Source organism: Crocodylus siamensis, chromosome 4 (assembly GCF_052110815.1).
Source record: "Crocodylus siamensis isolate JL-2025a chromosome 4, ASM5211081v1, whole genome shotgun sequence".
NCBI classification, from domain to species: Eukaryota; Metazoa; Chordata; order Crocodylia; family Crocodylidae; genus Crocodylus; species Crocodylus siamensis.
The window spans coordinates 44,409,175-44,429,536 of NC_143398.1; the positions used below are offsets into that span (position 1 = coordinate 44,409,175).

Below are 20,362 nucleotides of genomic sequence, written 5' to 3' on the forward strand. Positions count from 1 at the left end.
CTGAAGCCATTGATCAGTGACTATTAACACACTGAGCTGAAGTGTGATGTACTTGGTGAGACAGAAAGCATAATATACCTACAATATTTAGAGTTCTTCAAATGTGTTTTCTGTCAATAAATAAATCTAAAGAAAATACTGTATAACCTACCTTAACAAACATAGAAAAAAATCAAAAAAGAATTACAATGCTTTGGGGCTCTTTGGGTGCCACTTATATATCTCCAGTTCTAAACCACTGTTTATCTTTTTTTAATTCAACAACATGGTTACTGATAGGTTTGCCTTCAGCATACCTAAAAGAAAAATGCTATTAAAAAAATCACATATGGAATCATCATCCCCATGAGATACCTCAGAAATGCTTTTCATCTCATTTTTACTCTAAGCTATTAAAGCTCTTCCTAGTTTGGAACAATTATGTAATATATTGTTTAGAAAACACCATCTCACATCTGTGCATCAAATACAGTTCAGTCAAAAAAATCTTACAAAGCACTTTTCATTTTAATCATTCCAGACCTCTTTACCACGACAGTACTTGAAAGGTTTTAACTTGGGATCATAAATATGAGAATAAAACCTTAACAGCAGCGTAAATACTCATATGGGAGGACATGCAATAGCATGAATTCCTGTTCCTAATACCAGATACATTCTCCAGACTGGGGGGGTTATAAAGGGGTTGATTACAAGATGAAAGTTTAGTTTCTTAACAGCATGACCCATACTCACCTATTGCTATTCTTGTTTCATTACAACTTGCTCCTGATTACTAAATCAAGTCTGTCACTGAGCCACCTCCAACTGCAACCTGATTTTAGACTTTATAGAACTTATGCTGATATTATTATTTCTACTACTGTAGCACGTAGGAGCTCCAGTCATGAACCACAGCCCCACTACCTTATGTGCTCCACAAACATAGGCTCCTAAAACCTTAAAATTTAAGTATAAGACAAGAAACAACAGGATATAGACAAATGGGGAATCACAAGGAAATAATGAAACCATATCAATCAGAATGGCAAGCAGTGATCATAGGACATCAGCAAACTATGCTGTTGAACTTGAACAATCTTGAAGGAGCACAGTGAGGTCACTGTGTAGAGAAAGGGAGCACTTCTGAGGTATGAGGGACAGCATGGAAAAAAGCATAAAGATTCTTGTTTGAAAATCTATTTTTAATCAGTTCTTGATCCTCTCCTGACTATAAACTAGCCAGATATACTTGTCACTTATAAAAGTAAACCATAGCCTTCATTTAAACAAAAAAATTATGAAAACAGGAAGTAGTATACATCAAGAAAAGTGGAAAATAGAAAAGTCAATTTTTACATTACTTGTATATTTCATTTTATTTTGAGGCTATGTGCCTGTTTTGCTATTGTACATTGCCTAAAATGTTTCCGTGCTCATATTTTTAATAGATTCTTCCCTGACATGCTATCACAATCACTTCTGGTATTGATTAAGAAAACTGATCACTTCTTAGGATAAGCATTAATTCCCGCCCCCCCCCGAACACAGAACAGACCTACCTACGAAAAACATATTGATAGGCAATAAAAACTTAAAAATGAAGGTTTACTGCACAATATATCTTCATTGGAGTATTTGGCTAAGTACAGACAGCCAAAAAGCCAGAGGCTGAATCAATCAAACCAATCAATTAAACTGCATAGATTGACCTGACAAGCAAGTGAACAGACATTCGCTTTTGATTTCAGAAATGTAGCCACATGCCTGCAGTGGCCCAAGCTGGAAGCCAGGAGGTTCCAGAGCATGCCTCCCTGCTTGGCTGAAGCAGACAGCTTGCGCCAAGGCTCTCTCACCTACCCTGAAAGGCAGAGCTTCCAGAGGAGGTACAAAGCATCCTGGGATACTGGGGAACTGCAAGTTAACTTGAATCTGGAGGGGATCTGGGATTGAATAAACCAATTTAACTTAACAAATTAAGTCTGATACTATATTCATCCAGGTTTATGTGCACTGAACTTCTGTTGTGTTACAGATTTGAACCAGTTTCCAATCGTTTATACCAGTTTATGCATAATTTCTGTCCCTAGCCTTTGAGAGCTTAAACAATGAAAGCACTTTTAACATAAGCATGGAAGATGTGCAAGTATAAACCATTTTAGCAGAGATTGTCCCTGGATCCCATAGTTTCGCAACAGATTAGATTAGGCACAGAGACATTAAACTCTGTGAAGAGCTGACTGTTAAACTTTGAGTATGCCAGGATAAACTTTGGTACTATACCAGAGCTCTGTGGCTAGTGCTGGATTTAATTTCAATTTGAGAACCATGCTGTCCTCTCCCATCTATAGTGTAGATCCATGGCACATTATGTACTTGGTTCACATAAGGATTAGAAAAGAGAATTTTGCCATATATTTGTTCTGATTACTTCGTTTTTAATGACTCTGTAGACTGGGATAGTTACTGACAACCATGCAATTTTCTATCCACAGGGATAGTCTCTGGCTTTTGTTCCAAGCTCATCTGTTTATTTCTTCATAATATTAAAACAAATACTCTAACACATTTGTCATCTCCCACTTCAACTACTGTGGCCTCTTTTGTAGTATGCTGAGAGGCTTAGGGAAAGAGAATTAAGTGTTTATGAAAAAGAGACACATCGTAAAACTGGAGGCTTGTGACAGGAGCAGAAATAACAGTCTGCGCATATGATATTGTGTTCAAGAAAATATTATTTCTTGCAGTTCTGCCTGTTTGCTTGTCACAATTTCCTGAGTCTTCATTCTTCCCAAAAGCTCACAGACCCTGGCCCATTATATCAAGTTTCAATTTTTCTAGTCTTTAATCTTCAATCTTCAAAGGTCTGCGTAATACTGTTTGGGGCTGTTTCACACCCTATACCTGTTCCTTTATCACTTTTTCTCCATTAAAAATTAAACCCTCAGGCTGCTGACATATGTGAAACTCCTCACCCCCAAAAAACAAAAACCAGCAATTTACTGGAAGAGGCATCACATCAGTTTGACTTGGCTTGCCCAACATCTGTGTAGATCACATGCTTCAGTGGGGGGTTTTGGCACTTCTATCTAATAGCCAATTCAATCAGCTATTAGATAAAAGTGACAAAAAGCCCTACTGGCACATGCAGTCTTTACAGATGTTGGGCAAGCTGGGTCAAACTGACACGATGCCTCTTTCCAGGCATGCACTGCTGTGCTCAGGGGAACACTGAGCTAAAAGTAAAGTGCTGTTTTGTTTTGGTTTTTTTGTGTCTGTAAGCAGCCTCAGAGTCTCTTTGTTTCCTTCTTTAAAAGTCTCATTAGTGCTACATACAGATTATATTTGCCTATACAAGGAGTTGAAACAAGCACCATCTAAGCTACAACCATTCCTTCCTGTAGCACCTCTAGTAAGGTTTTACTTGTTTGTCTTGGTCTTCAAGTCTAGTTGCATTCAAAAACAGCCTCAATATCTGTCCTGGACACTGTTAAGCATGGTGCAACTATAGCTGAATTGCCATCAAAAAGAACTGCCATCAATTTCACCAGTGGGCCTAGCTACAGAAACTATACCATATCTGCATTAGTACCTTGTTAACTCTAACTCTTCTTCCAAAGAAAGCTACAATATTATGAGTAGGGGGTTGACCAAGGTCATATCAACTCAGCTTGAAGTTTTCAATACTGAATACATAAATACAAAATTGACACTTACAACCAATAGTGCTGTAATGCCATAATTCATTCAATAGGTGGATCAGTGGATTGAGAATTCCTAGAGATTTAGGATCTTGAACTCATTCCACTGAAACTGGTTCTACAATGGCTTCCCTCAATTTACTTCTGACTAAGAAATCAGAATTAGGCTGTACACACACACACACACACACACACACACACACACACACACAATATTAATTTAAAAAAATGAACAGTACCTGCACAAAACCACACACCATATAGTCATCAAACAAAGGCAGACTTGGGCGGTCTTCTCGATAAACAGTGATTATATAGCTGCTCACAATCTCAGGGTTGGGTTGAGATTCATCTGTTACTAGAACACTGATTTTGTTAATTCCCAAGCCAAGAGGGTAATTAGCAACACTGCAAGGAAAAACAATAAATGAGACAGGCTCAACATTAAACCAGGCTAGAGCTGTACCATATTTTCCATTGCAATTTACATATATTTTGGTTCATAATAATGGTATCAAACATGGTTGGCAAGGACATTTTTTTAAAATTACAAAACAAAATAGTACCAGAATCAACCTCAAGACATAATTTTAGCTTTGCTGCTTAGACATGAGAGAGAACTTCAGACTCACTATCAGTGACAACAAATTTGGCAAGAAACCTATGGATGATGCCGCTAGAGTCAATAGTTTCTGGAAGATTCAAGTCAGTGGTTAAGCCAACAGGGAGACAAATGAGATTAGAAGCATTAGCTAATCCTTGAAATTGTGTACCATCCAAACATGACAGCATCCTAGAAAGCCCTTTAGTATGCTAGACAAGCAAAACTGGAGAGGTTTTTGCTGTACAGTAAGCTAAGAATGGCTGAAATGGATGGAATTTAACCTTTCAAAACTTCTCTCTCAAAAAATAGCTACATATTTGTATAATGCCTTTTTCTGAAAAATCTCACAGTACTTTGCACACATGTCTATGTGTATCAGTAAATTAGAGTACCGAGCTCTGTAGTATGATGTGGCAACAGCCTACATCAAAATCATTATTTAACGGGATTTTGCTCATGCTTGTTTTACCACCTATAGTTTTATGGAAAGAATGACAAAATGTCAGTGATTGTGACCTAACTAGTCAAGCCCTCCAGCAGCCCAACCAAAAAAAAAACAAAAATGAAAAAAAAACCAGAACAAAACAAAAACAGCAGGCTTAAATCTGAAAGGCAAGTCTGAAGTGCAAGAACTGTATATTCTCTCCAAATTTGTGGTTTGAGTGCTTAGATTTTTATAAAATGCTGGAATGAGACCCTAGCACTTCTGTGTTTTAACTGGAGTTTAATAGAGACTACAACAAATTATAATGGATACATCTTCAATATAGGGATAAATAAATACAAAATGTAAATGAATAGAGACTGGAGAATACCAGTCTCCTTTTGTAATTTTAATTTTTCACGTGCTCCATGCTTTTGAAAATGCAGAGAAGTATCTGAAAGCCTTTGCCATTTCTCCAGCTTTAAGAAGGTCTAGCCTAGCATGAGTTTTTCAAACCCCGCTACCTTGGTCCTTTCTTCTCATCAAGGTGCACTTGGCACTGACAGTTAGAAGGTTCTGCTCCAATCTTCACTGTCACCATGTCAAATGGGACTTCAAAGTAGTATTCTCTGATCCTTGGGTTAAATTTAGGATTCAGGTCCACATGTGGACTGGTGAAGATCTGCCTGATATGAGACAGTGTATCTTTATCTGTACCAAGAAGGCATCAAGAAAGAAAACTGAAATATATGAACATTTTAAAACATGCAACAGTTGCGACGTTATTAAGCTACAATTCATAAAAGCAGTCTTTCACTTGAACTACAACATGTTAAATGATTTTGTTCTGCCATTTGAGATAAATTTTCAGACCACTACAAGGTTTTAATCAATCACTGGCTAATTACCTCAGTAGGATTCATAACATTAAATATCTGAATAAGACTTTGGAAAGTTAGGGATTAGGATCATGAAACCCTGTCTCCAGTGGGTTAATTGAAACTTACATGGGCATTATGACAAAAATTCATAACCTGCTTAGGTATGTACCAGTCTGTGTGCAGACTTTATATAAAAGTGTAGTTGCCAGGAAAACTCAGTCTGTTGGAAACACCCGTACAGAAGAACTGATCACATGGTGATTTAGACTCTGGGGTCATTTGTAATACAGCAGGATGATTTTTTTTTAAGAATCCTCATTCAGCAAATTCTGCCTTCTCTCCTGTTTGTGAATTATCTACAAATAGATCATAATTTTCAAAACTGTACTCATTATTTCATTATATCTACCAGCTGCTTTCTGAGAATAATTATTTGCCTGGAGAAAATTTGTGACAAAGCTGGTGAAATTATTTCCAGCTGACCTGCTAGAATGATATACTTACAACTTAATTTTGCCTTCCAATATTCTCCAATATTTTTTAAACATCAGTGACTTCTACAAACATTCCAGCCAGTGAATTCTATCACCAAAATATCTGAACAAATCTGGAGGCTGAATACATGGCCAAAGTGGGGCTTAAATGATGCACGTAGTCTATGTTTACTGTGGTACAGACTGAAATGCAGTTTCTCCCATGTTACAGAGGTTTAACCAAGAGCAGAATTTAGGTTATATTTTTATTCAAAGCATCCAGCACAAAGAGTTGAGGTAATACAAGTGGTCAAAGGATATTATTCTTAAGTACAGACCAGTCTCCAAGATGTTATATGCCTCTGGTAGAGCACACATTGTTTCTGATACACTCTGCTTCCCTGAGAAACCATGAATAGCCTTAAGAAAAAGTAGCTCGGGGAAAACCTTAGAAGAAAAATCTTATAATGGGAACAAAACCATGGGGTCAATCACCTAAAATAGGAATGTTCATGGTTTGGAATTAACATCTTCCTGACTGACCTTTGAGTTTAGTAAGAGAGAGGAGATGAGACCCATTGGGTTGAAGATTCCTCACCACTAAATAGCAATTTGTCTTACCCTGTGTAACAGGGGACAGCTCAGGGCCAAGTCTCAACGTCGGCCCACCCAATTTTGTCATCATTCCTGTCTAGGACAGTCTGCCCTGTCTCGCCTGCCACAACTTGTTGTATAAATAACTGGTGTTGAATACAGGAGGCTGGCCATTAAATGCCCTGATGCTTAAGGCATTATACACAGCTCCAACCTCTCCAATACCTTGTCCCATGCCTCACAGATGGCATTGTAAGTTGGTTATAGCACCGGCCCAAAGCCGGGCCAAACTCTGCCCCTTGTAGGGCCTCTAGCATTCAGCTCAAACACTCTACCTTCACAGGGTCTCTTTCATACCACCCCCTCTCACACAGCCTCTGACAAGGCCTCTTTCATACTCTTTCATACTGCTCCTCACTGGGCCACTCTCAGCCTGCCCAAAGGTGTTCTGCCATGCCCTGTTAGAGTGATTTCTATATATAATATAGCACAGTTAAGGAAACAGAGGAAAAGCCCCAGCAGCTGTAATATCACAACATACAGAATCTAAGGAGCTAATTTAGACAAGCTCTTCATCTTCTGAGCAGGTCTATGACATCCACGCATAAAATGAAGTTTTATTTCTTATCTTTGCTTTGACCCACAGAGCTCATTGTACCCCATAATGAACCAACCACCATGTAGCCACATGTAGCTCTTACATAATTTCATCTAGCTATAAAAATAAGAAAGTATATTTGTAAAATTACGTATTAATGCAGTTGACTAGGAAACTGCCTGGCTAGTGATGGCAAGAGATGTTAAACAAGTGAAATTTAATGTTGAAAGGCAACGGTTGGGTTTTAGTCTGATTTTATATTTAAACATCTCATTCCACATCACAGGAGGACCATAAATATTACATTGTACAGAAAATATTTGATCAGGAAGGGTAAAGTACTGAACTAATACTCTTCAGGATACTAGGGAACCCAAATTACTAAAATCATAGAATCATCCATTTTGATTACATACAATGCTGAGCTAAGCCTTTTCAAATTATGCCTTTTCAAACATAAATGGTGATACTCATATCTCTATTGTAGGCAAATAAATGTAATCCATACAACTAAATTTACAAGACCTCTTTATAAAAAACAATTCTAAGTGAATAGAGAAACTGCAATTGTCCTTGAAAAAGTTCTATGTAAAAAACAAATGGTATAACCATAGCATAAAAAGCAACCAAGGCTTTTGGATCATTAGAATATCGCCATTCCAAAAAGCATGATAATTTCTCATTTTGCGCTTGAGGCTTATTTTACATACCTTGTCCTATTATTGACTGATTCAGAAACATTTCTGTTTTAAAAAAAAATCCTTGGTTTAGTTTCTAAGGGCCAAAAGGTACCCCAGTCCCTAAAGAACTGTATACCAGAGCCAGATCCGGCTCCTGGCCCCGTGGCATTTAGCCTGTGAGCCTCCCCAGGGTTGCAGAAGCTGGGTGATGGGACAGCAGTGGCACTGCTCCCCCACTGCCAGTTTCCAGACCCAGGGAGCCCCGGTCCCTGTGCAATGAATCAGACACCTGATCCTAGTACAGGCAGGGCCAGTGCAAGGCGCTAGTGACTAATCCCAGGGGGAAGGGGTGCTAGGCCTTAGGGCCTGATCCTGGTGCACTGGGCTCGATCTGGCCAGTGAGCTGGGACCACCCCACTCACCTGGCCTCTAGGGTCAAAAAGCTGAGCACCACTGCCATATACAGACACTGAAGGAAAATTGTTGAAATGCATCTTTCAAAGCCCACATTCTGCTAATACAAAGATCTTGGCTTACCATGACTGCAGCGTCTTTCTTTAGTCTCATTGAAAAAGTGCAACACTAAAAGACAAACAAAAACAAATGAACAATGTTCTGCTGTACAGACTACATGCAACTACTATTCACAACCCACAATAAAAGAAAACCCACATTGAGAGTTAATTAAAAAATATTAAGTCAAGCTTATTCATTTCAGTTTGGGGTACATGTTACCTGTATTCATTGCAGAAATAAAACCACAAAACCAACTCACTAGAGTTTTTCCCAGTAACACCTGGTGGCTTTTATGTTAAGAAAATGAGTCAGTTCTTTTTAGTTGGAAAGCAGGGATGGAAGAAACATCAGACATATTATCAGAGTTGTACAGAAGAAATATAGGTTCTGATTTCCTACCTTTACTACCCCTTGTTTGGTTGAAAGGAGCTCTCTGTTTAATACTCTCATTTTCCAGGGAAGAATTCCTACAAATGGAACAGAAAAGATGTTTCTTGCTCAATGAAAAGAACAGAACCCCCCAAAATTTTTTTTACAAATCCCTATATATCCAGTCTTAGCATAATGATATTACTTTTGGATATAAGTTCCCAGTACTAACAATCTCATCTGAAATTAACTTCACAGAACAATCAAAGTTCCTAACAAACAAACAGTAGTCCACAGCAAGAAAAAGAGGAAAAGACAAAGTATATCACAAAAGAGCAGCTAAACAGTAGAAGAAAATAAGGGAAAATTGAATTCAAGAATGAAAGCAAAATCCCTTTAACTGTTTGTGTCACTTTTTTTACGAATATGCAGATCGGATTACAATTTGTACACTCTCCCTCGTCCCCCAAACAAATGAAGAGTTGTGGAATGGCACACTCCTAGATTGAGGTCAGTATGGGTTTATACAAAGGAACAAAGCAAACACAAGTAATATTATCCCATGCATTTGTACGTATTGGCTAATCCAAAACTAAATTATATGTTTAACTGTTATGAAACATGAAAATCTGGTCTTTAACAAATGAGGACTAGCTATTTGCAACCACTAATAAATATGTCAGCAGCTCCAGATATGTTAAATCAGCACATTTCTTGTTAAAATTAGTCAAACCCATTTTTGGACATGATTGGAGGCTGGCAATAGGCTTTGTTCTATTTGCACACTATATGACTGATAGCAAGAAATGACAAGGAAAGAGTTTGTATCTTTTTCCCAAAAATGATTCCCTGTGAGGTCCCCCTAAGGAAATTCACTGTCACAGAAACCTGTATCATATCAGCTTAAGATCTAAAAAGACACAAAACCACTGTGAAGGGTGGGGGACATCATAAAAAGTTTGTGGCTAAATATCCTAACTAATATTTTAATGTAAATTGCATAAAGGATTATTAAAAGAAATTGCTGAAATTTTTCACTGCATAATATTAAACCATACAGAATTCTGAGACAGGAAAAGAGGCTACTAACACTTTCGTTGCTGGCAAATCAGGATCAGTAGGTGTGAACTTTGATCCTGTGCTACCTAGATGCTGCCTTATAACTGTTCACATTCACAATCTCCTTTAAATGATGATTACAAATGTAGTGATATCCATGAAATGTTCCTTCTCACCTAAGCTTAGACCGTTTCATAATCATTCTGGATGAGTTTCTGGAACTCTTCTTGCTTCTCCTGTAGAAGGAATTCAGAAAGCTCACTAACTTCGCTACAATAGTTAAAACTGTACAGGGTTCAGGCTAAGGCTCTATTCTCTGGATCCATGAGCAGTAAGCTGCAATACTACATAAAGTCAGTAAAAACAGGACATTTTTCAGTGATTTCCCTTACCTGTCATCTTGTAATATAAAATGAGTAGTTGACCATACAACTGGAACAAAATGGAAATAGATTTTACACATACAGATACAAAGAAACAATTAAAGAGATTCACTGAAAACCTGGCCCCAATTCTGTAAAAACTAGAACAGTCCTGATGAGATACTCATCAAAGCTCTGAACTTCAGCTTAATCAAAGTTTAAAAAAATGCTTAAATAAGGTATGGGATGAAGCTTGACTTACCTCTTTCCACCTTTCCAGCACTCCTAACTATACCCATACAGATAACACCAATGGCAGATGGTTACACACTTGGAACAATGAGGTAAAAAGATCAAGATTAACCATTTCCAAAACAGAAGCATCTATTCAGTGAATCAGCAGAACTTCTCTTTTAGTGCAGCTACTACAGGTAATTTGTGAATAGGCAGGCTGACCTATGGCATGTAATAGAACAGGGGGGTTGACCTTTTTGGCAAGCATACTACAGATCAGCCCCACACCCTTCCTTTGATCCCTTTTCCCTGCCCAGTTAGCTGTTCTGCATTCTGCTCCCTGACTGATCTACTGTTTTGCTTTCTACTTCCTGCCCTGTGTTCCCTGCTCAATCTGCCCCTGTGCTGCGTGTCCCCTCCCCAGTGTGCCACGTTACACACAGAGACTGCCCATGCCACTTGTGATGCACAAGCTGCAAGTTGGCCACCCCCGTAAATAGGTGACAGCACATGACCATACACAAATGTCCAACTTGAAGGAAAAAAAAGTTATGTCACTTTATCAAAGTTGATAAGCGGTGCAGCCTAAATTAAAAAAAAACCTGATGATGACTGGTAAGCTTTGATAGACAAAGCTAAAATATTTTGGCAAACTGGCAGAGATCATATCCCATATATTCTCACATACCATACTCCCCCAGTTAAGACATGTTCCTTGTTTTTGGATTATGGGGGGACGGGGAGTGAAGACGCTATTAATTTCAGATGCAGCATCTTTGACTTGGTTTTTATATATGGGTAACAAGAATAATAAAACTTATTACTTATAGCAATTACTCAGAACTTTACATTTTCAAACTGCTATATAAATATTAGATAACCTGTGCAGTGCCAAGTCACTAACAAATTAAAAAATAGGCCAACTGAAATTAACTTGCTGAAAGTCACCCCTTGAGTCAGTACCAGAGGCAGAACTGGAACAGAAATTTCTGTCTATCCCAAGGTAATCTCTACGAACTCTGGTAAATACTGTACCTAGTTCTTATGGGAGTCAAAAAAACCTTGCATAATTCTGTTGAAATTTTCTAAAAGAAATCCATCACAGTTCCATGTTACTTTCTACACCAATACTACTTGGCATTAGAGGGAAAAGTAAAGAGGCCAAAAATGCACTTTATGTGGAAACAGTTCCAACCTTAAAAACGGAATGGCTTTCATAATTAGTCACAATGACCAGCATCTCATGTTGCAAATAACCACTGAAGTAAAAAGTACCACTGAAGTTACTGGAGCCACACACTATGTAGAAATATTATCAGAAAGCTGACTTACCATCCAACCAAATTTGTGTGTGCCTCTTTATTCCTGAACTGGAACTGTTCAAGTAAACTGGAAAGAAGCCAATGTGTTGTCAGGACTGAACCAAGTCTTCTCATTGGGTCCACCATGTGGTAAAGGTCATGCAGCAAATTTTGAATCTTAGGCACAGAAGATGGGAAAAGCTGAGAAGAGAGATGTTGAATAGGAACTAAATTAATAAAGTAAATTACTACTTATGGCTAAGTACAGACAGTCAAAAAGCCCAAGGCTGAATTGATTCAATCTTTGCAAGTTAGTCTAAACTCTGCAGACTGAACCAATAAGCAAGTGAACAGAGGTTCACTTTTGATTCCGGAAATACAGTCACATGCCTGCAGTGGCCCAGGCCAGAAGCTGGTAGGTGCTAGAGCACACCTCCCTTTTGGCTGGAGCAGACAGCTTGGGCCAAGCCTAACCTGCCCACCCTGCAAGATGCAAAGCATTGTGGGATGCTGGTGGACTAAAAATTGACTTGAATCTAGAGGGGATCTGGAACAGAAGTTCAAAAAACTGGTTTAATATAAATCAGTTAAGTCTGATACTAAATCCATCCAAGTTTATTTTAAACTGGTTTTGACAATTTTGAAAGCAGTTTATGTGCCCTGAACTTCTGGACTAGCGACAGACATTCAAAAGGCCTGCGCCTGAATTGATTCAATCTTTGCAGGTTAGCCTAACTGCTTTGCAAGTGGATAGACATTCACTTTTGATACAGGTAATACAGGCAACATGCCTGCAGTGGCTCATGCTAGAAGCTGGGGGGGTGCTAGAGTGAGCCCTCCCTTCCCTTCCATAGTGCTGAGCTAAGGTGGGGTATGGCCAGGTCTGACTATGATTAGGGAGAGGTGTAAAACCCCATCCTGGCTTGCACAGTCCCCAGCCATGGTGTGCCTGGAGGAGGAGGGGGAAGCAGCCCTCTCCAGACTTTTTCTTCTGCTTACTGCTCAAGGGGTGGAAGTGTTGCCAGACCCCGGCCCCTGGCTAGCACTCTGAGGCAAAGGACAGGGGGTGGGGGTGAGGAAGGACGGCTTCTGTAGACTGAATGCATCTGTTGATGATCCTGAGCTTTTCAATTTCCCTCTCCCTGCCTTATCATACTGTCTATGGGTAAATCTGATATCTTTTATTGGACCAACTAGAAGATATCAATACCCCTATATCTAGCCATGAACTCACTTCCTTTACCAACAATCACCTCCATCTGTCCCATGCCTTTTCTTAAACTGAAATCCCTTACTGGTGTGACAGACTAGCTGGCAGTGACTTAGCCCAGGGGTTTTGAAATGGCAAAAAATGATTGGAGGACTTGGGATTCCCTTTCCTCACCAATCAGGCCCCAGAGACTCACCCCTTGTGTCCCCTGATTGGCCCCTTGGGTCACCTGGTGGGGGGTAAAAAGGGCAGCATGGGCTGACTCAAGAGAGACCAGCGAGGGACAACAAGGAAGGAGCTTCACAAAGCTGGCAAGAGCTGAGTCAGTGGGGCAGAAGCAATGCCCTGGAAGAGCCTGAAAGAGCAGGACCTGCAGGCAGCAGTGGGACTCTCAGCAATGTGGCGTGCAACCAGCAAGAGAGGCTCCCCACTGGGCTCCAGGATCCCCTATGAGAGGCTACAGCCAGCAGAAGAGGCTTCCCTGTTCTAGCAAGGATCTGAGCAGCGACCTGAGAGGTTCCCAGCTCTGCTTCCAGCTCCTCCAGTCAGAGGCCAGGAAGCTCGACATGAGGCTGGGGCTCCAGGAAAGCCAAGACCCCTAGCAGGCTGATACAGTGCCACCACTGGTGGCTGTGTGGCAACATTTCTGCCTACCACATGGGCGATCTGAGTTTAAGTCCCAGCTTCCCTTGCACATCTTCCTCCCCCTAAGCCCATATATTTAGTTGTTAAGCCAATCTATATCATCTATCGCTACTCCCATTTAACTCTTCTTTCCTTCCCTTCCCACTCCGCCCCAGTTTATCATTTCTCTGCCAATCCCAAAATCTGGTATTTAGCAGCCCTGGAGGAGATTCAGAGACCATGTAGACTTCCTGTAGCCCTGATATGGGCTTTGATAATTTTTTTCTGCTTCTTCCTTGTGAAGTCACTTTGCTTCTCCCCTCATTGAATCCCATGCCTATAAATGCCAGCATTTTTTCATATCCACTGATTCTTTCCTAAAGCTGTCACCACTCCTACATTCTCTTCACTCTGCAAAGGATCTCATTGACCAGTCAGTCTTTTCCTTAGACAAAATCTTTCATCATCTCCACTCCTCTTCTCCTCAGAACTTATTTCTCCTGACACTGACAAGTTTGGTTTGTACTCACTCTAGTCTCTTCATCTACCCTATTTCTGCTCCCACTGCCACTCTCTCTTCATCTCTCCCTGAAAGTCTCAATTCTTCTGGGGAAGGTCTTTGAAAAAATTATCAAGGGCCACATTTGTGAGAGCCCTGCAGGGGAAGTGATGTTGGGGGGTAACCAGCATGGGTTCGTGCAACGCCAATCCTGCCCGACTAACCTGGTCTCTTTGTATGACCAGGTAACAAAGACCTTAGATGGGAAGAAAGAAGTTGATGTCATCTTCTTCGACTTCCAGAATGCCTTCGACACAATGTCCCACCCAATTCTGGTGGGCAAGCTGAGGGACTGCGGCATTGACGAATGCATGGTCACATGGGTGGCAAACTGGCTCCAGGGGCGAACCCAGAGGGTGGTGGTGGACGGGTCAATGTCAACCTGGGAGGGTGTGGGCAGCGGAGTCCCACAGGGCTCGGTCCTTGGACCGGTGCTGTTCAACATCTTCATTAGCGACCTGGACGAGGGTGTGGAGAGCACCCTGTTCAAGTTCGTTGATGACACCAAGCTGTGGGGTAAAGTGAATACACCGGCAGGCAGGGACTGCATTCAGGCAGACCTGGATAGGTTAGAGAATTGAGCAAATGCGAACAGGATGCGGTTCAACAAGGACAAGTGCAGGGTGCTGCACCTGGGGAGAGGGAACCAGCATTATGGTTATATGTTAGGGGTTGACCCTCTCAGTAGGACAGAGGCAGAGAGGGATCTTGGAGTCAGGATTGACTCCAGGATGAATATGAGTCACCAATGCGATGAAGCAATAGGCAGACCCAACGCACCCTGTCATACATTAACAGGGGCATCACTAACAGGTCCAGACAGGTGTTGCTCCCACTCTATGCGGCGCTGGTCAGGCCACAGCTGGAGTACTGTGTCCAGTTCTGGGTGCCGCACTTCAAGAAGGATGTGGAGAACCTGGAGAGGGTCCAGAGGAGGCCACTCGTATGGTTGAGGGCCTCCGTGGCCAGCCCTATGAGGAAAGGCTGAGGGACCTGAATCTCTTCAGTCTCCACAAGAGGAGACTGAGGGGGGATCTTGTGGCTGCCTACAACTTTATCAGGGGCCAGCAGCAGGGACTCAGGGAAAGTCTGTTCACCAGGGCCCCCCTTGGAGTCACCAGGAACAATGGCCACAAGCTGAGGGAGGATAGGTTTAGGTTAGATATTAGGAAGAACTATTTCACTGTAAGGGTGGCCAGAGCCTAGAATAAGCTTCCCAGAGAGGTGGTGTTCTCACCTTCCCTGGAAATCTTCAAGAGGAGACTGGATAGGCACCTGGCTGGGGTCTTATGACCCCTGCCACCCCCAGGGCTCCTTCCTGTCCATGGCAGGGGGTCAGACTAGATGATCTGTCTAGGTCCCTTCCAACTCATTGATTCTATGATTCTCTAGCTCCTTCCCTGCTAACCACTAGTATATTTTTGATTTCTTCATTTTCAGGAAATGACCCTTCACACCATGAGCTCCTGCCAGCTCCTGTTTCATTTCCCTCTCTCTTCCTCTCTACTCACTGGGCACATCTACACAAGCTGCGCACCGTGCAGTCATTTAGTATTTGCATAACCAAGTACTAAATGACTGTGCAGTAACCAATATTACTGTACAGTAGCAACCTGGCATGCTCGCCTAGTGACAAGTACTGTGCAGTAGCTCATTACTACTGGGCAGCAGCGTCATGTCACAGGTCATTCCTGGCAATGCTACTGTGCAGTAGTAATGAGCTACTGTGCTGTATATCTCATATAGACACAGCCACTGAATCTGTGTTTTATAACCATTTCCTCAATGTCCTTTTTTTTACCCCGAGCACCCTTTTTTCTCCACCCCATGGAACACATACTCAAAGAGGTTTTCAATTAATCAGTTTCCACCCTCTTAATGGAGTAGTAATACGATACCCTACATCTTCAAAGTAGGAAATACAATAGACAGTTAAGGGCCCCAGGTGCCACCAATGACTGGCAGATCCATGTACCTGTGGACTCAAGGGACTAGATCCTAAAGAGAAGTAAACTGCTATAAACCCCTAGGCGAGATTGGTCTTTCTTCCTGGAACATAGCTGGATTGTCAAACAAATTACCTGACCCATTTTGGAGAACTTTAATGATTTTGATATTGTGATTTTACAAAAGACATAGTATACAGAAATGGTATCCATTCCTCAGCTTATTTCATTTTATAAAAGTGGCTGGAAGGACAGATCCCAAACGGTACCTGCAGGAAGGCTTCATCATTACACTTCTCTCAATAAGGAGTCTGACCGAAGGATTAGAAATTAAAATAGATTCTAACTGTCCACCAACAGTCTTCATTACATTTCATGGTAGACCTCCCTTAATTCACGTTAATGCTTACTTCTCCTCACTCTCACTAAAATCTGATGCAAATTTGAAATGGGAATTGTTATATAATGCTCTTGAGTGTTGTAGATGAATCTTGTAGGGCTAAAAGCAAGGCTTTGTAATGCTAAAAGTAAGGCCATTTCTTTTTACCTTTAACCTCAATACATAGAAATGGACACAGCACATACTAGATGGGTGAGAAGAGAAGTGCTGTGTAAAGGGTTACTAATGAGATATGAAACTAGCTGAATCTGGTCAACAGAGGAGTCTCATCAACAGAGAAACCTTGACGGTGGGACAAGGACTGTTTTCTTTCAAGCAGACAGACTACTTGGCAAGAATGTATAAAACATGTAGTCACGAGAGTTAAACGTCGGTATTCACATGCACAGTGCTACTTAATTAGATAGAATAGTGATTTAGTTAATAGATGATTAAGTATTTTTACGAGCACGAGCTAATCATGAACTAATGCTGACATCCTAACAAAGTATAAAATAGTATTAGAACTAGTAGGTAGAGTCCCTCTCCGGAGGCACCTCGCTCGAGCAAATGAAGATTCTGTATCTGACTTTAAATACTTGCTCTGTGTGCTCATTGCCCCAGCTTAAAGTGAACTACACGTGACTTTAAGAGCGTAATTCATAACATGAGATGATCCAAAACAAATGTCCAGAATTAGAAATAATAGCAGGAGATTTTAATGCTAGAATGGGTGGCACAGACAATCACAATAATGAAGATGTCACTAATGAAATATGGGGAATCCCTGCGGCAACCTTATGTGATAAAAAGCTAAATGAAGGAGGAGGATGTTTCCTGAAATTCATTGCAGAAGAGAATTTTAAAATGCCTAATGGATGAACTGGCAAAGATGTACCTGGGACATTCACATTTGTTACAACTTAAGGAGCAAGCATGATAGATTATGTCATGAGAACCATGTATGTGGCTCAAATATAAATCACTTGAAATATTACCATGTATGGAAAGCAACCACTTCCCTCTCTCTCAAAATTCCATTAGAATCCTATGGGCAGCCTCCCCCAAAAACTATACACATAGCCTCCAGTTTAGAAATAATAAATAAAAAGAGAATTAGTTACAAGAAAAATGTGTTGCTATACTTAAAAACACCTTTTAAGGCCACTCATCTCATTCTCAAAGGACAAGAACACTAAGATGTAATTACCCAATATGAAGCAGTTATCCAACAGCTGGAAAATGTCCCCACAAAAGAGAACTTCTTTGCTGGGAACAGGCAGTATTGGTACCACAAACCCTGGTTTGAATAGGGATGCTCTAAAGTTAAAGATTATTCAACAGAGGCTTTGGAGGAATACAAGGCTAAAATGACTGTACTAGCTTCCAACAGATCAAAAAGACTAACAGGACACAAGAAAATAACGGAAAGAAAAACAAAATTGTATGTGTTAAGCTACAAGCAGATCACTCTCTCATCTCTGATTCTCAAATAAGATCATATATATCCTTACTGAGAAAGGGAAATCAGGCTCCTGGCCTGATTTTCTTCCCTTCAGAAATCTTTGAGGAATTAACTGAGTGGTGATATTCAAATGACCAAAATTTCTAATATATTTTTTTAAAAGACATTTATCCAAAACATTGGGATGACAATAGAATAGACCCAATTTTTTAAAATGGTGATAAGAGATCCTGCATCACATTGCCCCATTAGTCTTATATGTATTCCTGCCAAATACTTGGGAGACATTTGCTTTCTTATCTGCAGACATGGATCTCCAAAAATAATACTTTTTGGAGAAAAGCAGACTGGTTTTAGAGAAGGATTCCTGTAGGGACCACTTGTTAGTCCTGCACTATTTAGCATCTAAATAAGTAAAAAGACAAAAGCATTTGTATGTAGTTTCATAGTTTTCAAGGGAGCTTAAAATTATGGAAGAAACTGGCTCTCCTACAATTAATCATTTTACTATTCAAACACAGCATCTAGGGTGTGTTATGGGACTGGCAGTGCCTTATCCAATAGTTTCCCAACAAAGATAGGGGTATGACAAGGATGTTTGCTTGATCTGCTACTTTTTAATTTATTCTTGAATGATCTAAAACAGGTGTTAATAGGGAATCAGTTCCATGCATCTATGATTTTGAATGACCCCATCCCTGTCTTGCTTTACACAGGTGATACATTAATAATGTCGCAATCCCAAATAAGCCTCCCAATATTACAGGATGCTTTTCAACAGTAATGAACCTTAAGTAGCTTGGAAATCAACACAGTTTAAACCAAAATATTGTTTTTTGGGAATGAAAGGAGGAAACAAAATTGTTATTTACAGGAAAAAGAAACTAGAGGTAGCTTGTTCTTTTAAATACTCTGGGATCTACTTTAGCAAAAATCCAAGCTGAGATAAGCACATTGAAAATGTAAATACAAGAGCAAAATCATCTTTTTACAATAAAACAGGCAGAAGAGTTTTCTTGAAGCAATAAAGATCTATAGATCCAAAGTGGAATCCATTTTATTGCATGGAGGAGAACTTTGGGGTGCTGACCTTATGGTTCACCCCAAACCTAAAAAGATTTATAATTACTCTTTAAAGGATGCTTTTATCTCTACCTAATTTTATGACAGGGGCTCATGTGCTCTGAAACCAGACTGATAAAGGTGAGCACCTCAGTTCAATTAAGAACTCTAACCTACTGAATGAAAATTAGATCTGTTATGCCTACCCAAGAAGTACCTTCTAGAAGCCTTTACTTTCCCAAATAAACCCTGGTCTGAATGGTTAAACAGCTCTATAGCCTCCAAACAAATGACCTGAGAAATGTCTTGAAAGTCATTGACCCAACATTTCCTCTTAGCTTAAAACAAGATATCAATTTAAGAATCAAAGATGTGAGCACGAAGACAGATACGCTGGCAGTGATATTATCTCAAACTTCCAGTTTCCCCCCACCACCGCACACACACTTTTTTTTTTAGATTAATAAAACACTCCTTTGGCCTACCAGAAAGCTGTCTGACTGTGGTGCAAAACTACAAACAATGAGACGTTGTACCTAAATTGAGATTCACTCTTCATGGTGTCAGACCCAATATGCCGACAGAGTACAGTCTTGTGGGAAAAATGAGACTGATGGTTTAAATCCTTGTCTTCTTTTTTTAAAAAAATAAGAGGAAAATGAATCTCTCCATTAATGGGAAATTTCAAATACTGAGCTAATGAAGGTAAAATAGTCTGGCTTCTCTCTAATATTTAGGAGCCTGTCCTGTACTCTGTAGGAATATATGCATTACTTGCACAAAGAAAAAGGGCTAAAATCAAATGGAGTTTTCCTATTTTGTTTTATTGTTCACTACTTCATACTATTTTATCTTTTATATCATCATACACTACGTCCTGTTTTAATTTTGTGTAAGCTTGTGAAATGGTCTGTGTTTCTTAGTAAGAACAGTATATTGTATGCTGTTTTGTGAATTGTTTTAATGTCTGCAGTTTTTATTGCTGATTTTATTGTACTGTTTTGGTAAAATTCATAAATAAACTGCTACTACTACTAGGGGTAAGGGGTTTTTTCATGATATCTTTTATGAGACCAACTTTATACTTGGGAGAAAAGTTAGATAAGACATCAGACAAATTGCTTTTTCTCAGGTCTTGGACAGAAGCAGACACAGCTTGAGGTAATAACAGCATCCTAACCCTTCCTAAAAATTGCATACACATATACTGCCATGGTTGAAAGATGGGTCCTAAAGATGTCTCTCTTTGGTACCCTGCTTTCTTTCCATTACTCTAAAGTGGTGTTGTTTTTTCATAGTTTCATTCATGATATCCATGCCGCAGACTTTCATAACTACACCT

General features: G+C 40.0%; 1 protein-coding gene across 3 annotated transcripts in view; it reads right to left on the reverse strand.

Annotated features, from left to right (window-relative positions):
* Positions 1 to 20,362, reverse strand: part of CPED1 (cadherin like and PC-esterase domain containing 1) — a 243,408-nt gene that overhangs the window by 126,870 nt on the left and 96,176 nt on the right. For all 3 annotated transcript variants that reach the window (XM_090042204.1, XM_090042203.1, XM_090042205.1), the window contains 6 exons: positions 11,807 to 11,976; positions 10,055 to 10,114; positions 8,850 to 8,917; positions 8,472 to 8,516; positions 5,233 to 5,419; positions 3,920 to 4,088 (listed from right to left, as the gene is read on the reverse strand). In XM_090042204.1, coding sequence (XP_089898330.1) covers positions 3,920 to 4,088; positions 5,233 to 5,419; positions 8,472 to 8,516; positions 8,850 to 8,917; positions 10,055 to 10,114; positions 11,807 to 11,976 — 699 coding nt within the window. The remainder of the gene's footprint in view (positions 1 to 3,919; positions 4,089 to 5,232; positions 5,420 to 8,471; positions 8,517 to 8,849; positions 8,918 to 10,054; positions 10,115 to 11,806; positions 11,977 to 20,362) is intronic.